Source organism: Saccostrea cucullata, unplaced genomic scaffold, assembly GCF_032062105.1.
Source record: "Saccostrea cucullata isolate Sc308-1 unplaced genomic scaffold, CSIRO_AGI_Scuc_v1 ctg16701, whole genome shotgun sequence".
Classification (NCBI taxonomy): Eukaryota; Metazoa; Mollusca; class Bivalvia; order Ostreida; family Ostreidae; genus Saccostrea; species Saccostrea cuccullata.
Genome location: NW_026940934.1, coordinates 7,392 through 9,894, shown reverse-complemented (window position 1 = coordinate 9,894; position 2,503 = coordinate 7,392). Strand labels below are relative to the sequence as shown.

The window sequence follows — 2,503 nt, the reverse complement described above, 5'->3', positions numbered from 1 at the left end:
TGCACATAGTTTACTGTACAAACACCTTTGAGAAGATTTCAGCTTTAGACTCCGACTAAATGTTTATGAGAAACAAGTATAAGTCTTCCTCTGTTTATTGTTAATAAAGGCTTAAGGGAATGTGTGTTTAGAAAATATTTAATTGAAACACGAAAAAGAATTATTAACTTTTTTGATTTGATGTATTTCAATACTTCTTCATCTCTAGCTATTTTAGCAATATATTGATAATTTGGACCATATTGGTGCACTTTTGAACAAGTTCGTGTTTAATGCTAAAAAAGACATTTAAATATAGCTTTCACAGCATGACGTGTATTAGGGAAAACCAAAATATAACATAACCCTCTTTCCAATAGGAAATGATATACATGCAGTAAGCGTAGGGTTATAATGTATATATTCATGCAGGTCTTGTTAACTTTCATAACATTGATCGGGAGCCAATATTTATAAATCAGTCCAATGTAGGAAAACAAAAAACGGGTATGTGGAATTAAAATTCATTTTTTATAAAATGTGTAGATTTTTTTAGTAGGTGTATGTTTAAAATAAGTCAGTACACATTTACTGTAAACAATCTGTATTGGACATGTCATTATTGTTTTTTTTTTATACACAGATTTTTCAAAAGAAATAACATTCTATAAAAAAGAAGTTATGGGAAGCTCATCGACTAATCTCAGATGGAATGTATCAGGATTTGCTGAAGAGAAAGCAGCGAAAGAAATCCATACAGTTTGGTATTCATCGTCAATAGAACAAACTCTTCAAAATCGTTGGAATGAAACGAGCAAATTCCCTGCTGATTACAACTATCCTAACATGCCTGGGACTAATTCCATCAAATTCTATTTGTTCAGTTCCGAAAACAGTAATCTTACCTCAGATGGATTTGATAAATGTATCGTGGTACTAGGATTAATAATTGGTTTTCTTGGTTTCATTGGAAATTCTGCCACCATCTTCAAAATTTTGTGTGATAAAAAGTTCCATACTCCTACATACATCGCTATAGCTTGCCTTGCAGTCCCAGACCTTCTAAATATTATCAATGTTTGTCTGAGTAGATTTTCCAACCTTCCTTTGTATATCAGAAATAAATATATCTCGTCCGAATGTGTTTTAGCGTTCATTATAGTGTATTTTCTGACTGAAACGATTTATACTAGCTCAAGTGCACACATCGTGTTCCTCTGTTTGATACGATATTTATTAACAGTCCATCCTTTAAAGGCCAAAATACGACTAACAAGGATAATGGTTATAAGATGCTCTATCATGATATGGATTTTCTGTTCACTGTTTTCAGCATCTATATTAATAATGATTTTAGGACAGGGTAAATTTTCTACAGATGAAGGAAGAATCCGTTCAATTGCAAGCTTTTCTACAAGAATTGCAGTCTCGGGGCTGCTGTCTATATGTGCCATTGTTACCATACATATGTTGAAGATGAAAGCCCTTAAACATTCTTCTACCACCAAAGGCATCAATAGAAAAATGCATATTATAATATCCATTATATTATTAATTTTCACGTGCTTTCAAATTTTCCGAATAACATGTTTTATAGTTGGATTATCTAAATCATTTTCTTTCGAACACAGTATGTTTTCAGGAAACCATTATCCATACGCACATGACATTGTTTTCCTGCTTGGACTCCTAAACTTTGCCTGTAATCCTTATTTACTCTTTTTTGCTTCGATGATCGTTTCAAGCAGAAAATGTTTCCATCCTACGAAGTCAACAAATGTTCGAATGAATGAAAGACATTTCTTCTAGACTTCCTAACATCTGTGTAGATTTGTTTGTATGTTGTTTAAAGTCTTTCTCGGAAATTTTTCACTTATATGGAAACGCCACCACTTGCCGGTGAAAAGCTGCAAATTTTTATCAAATAGTAGGCCGCGCGGCTATTGAAGAGTAAGGGATCTTTTTCATGCCAGTGCATACTGCGACACTGGACCTCCATTATACGGTCACAGCCGAATGACCGGTCTCCACGTTACACGGTGGGATTCAAACTTGCAACGTAAGGATCAACTCCTAGAGAGCAGACGCTCTAACCACTGCGCCACGCGGGCAACCCTAACATATGTTACGAACCATTTGTCAGTGAAAGTTTACCGCTAACAAATAACACTTACATAGAAAAGCTCATACTGTTAATTTGCAGAATAAAACACAGCAATTTGTATAAGAATAACAATAAGTTTATTAGCAATTATATGTCCTTGTAAAAATGACAATTTAATTAAAAAATTTTGTAACGTAATTTATCTAATTAGAAAGACAATAAGTGTAATACACTGTAATTATTTTATAAACATTTTTAAGATGGATATGATACCACATATTTTTTTATATTGCTGCACAAACGCAAAGTTCATTAATTTTGCTAGTTGATTTTGAAACAAGTCTTTATTTGAATATAACTGGAACAAGTTCACTTAACAGTAGGAAACGTTTTCATATGTTAGTTAATAGATAAGATAAG

General features: G+C 32.8%; 1 protein-coding gene across 1 annotated transcript; it reads left to right on the top strand.

Annotated features, from left to right (window-relative positions):
- The first annotated feature begins 443 nt into the window (after positions 1–443).
- Positions 444–2,052, top strand: LOC134256684 (kappa-type opioid receptor-like). The gene is made up of 2 exons (XM_062739365.1): positions 444–486; positions 623–2,052. The coding sequence occupies exon 2, from the start codon at positions 661–663 to the stop codon at positions 1,786–1,788; it is 1,128 nt and encodes a 375-aa protein (XP_062595349.1). The 5' UTR covers positions 444–486; positions 623–660; the 3' UTR covers positions 1,789–2,052.
- The last annotated feature ends 451 nt before the right edge of the window (positions 2,053–2,503 follow it).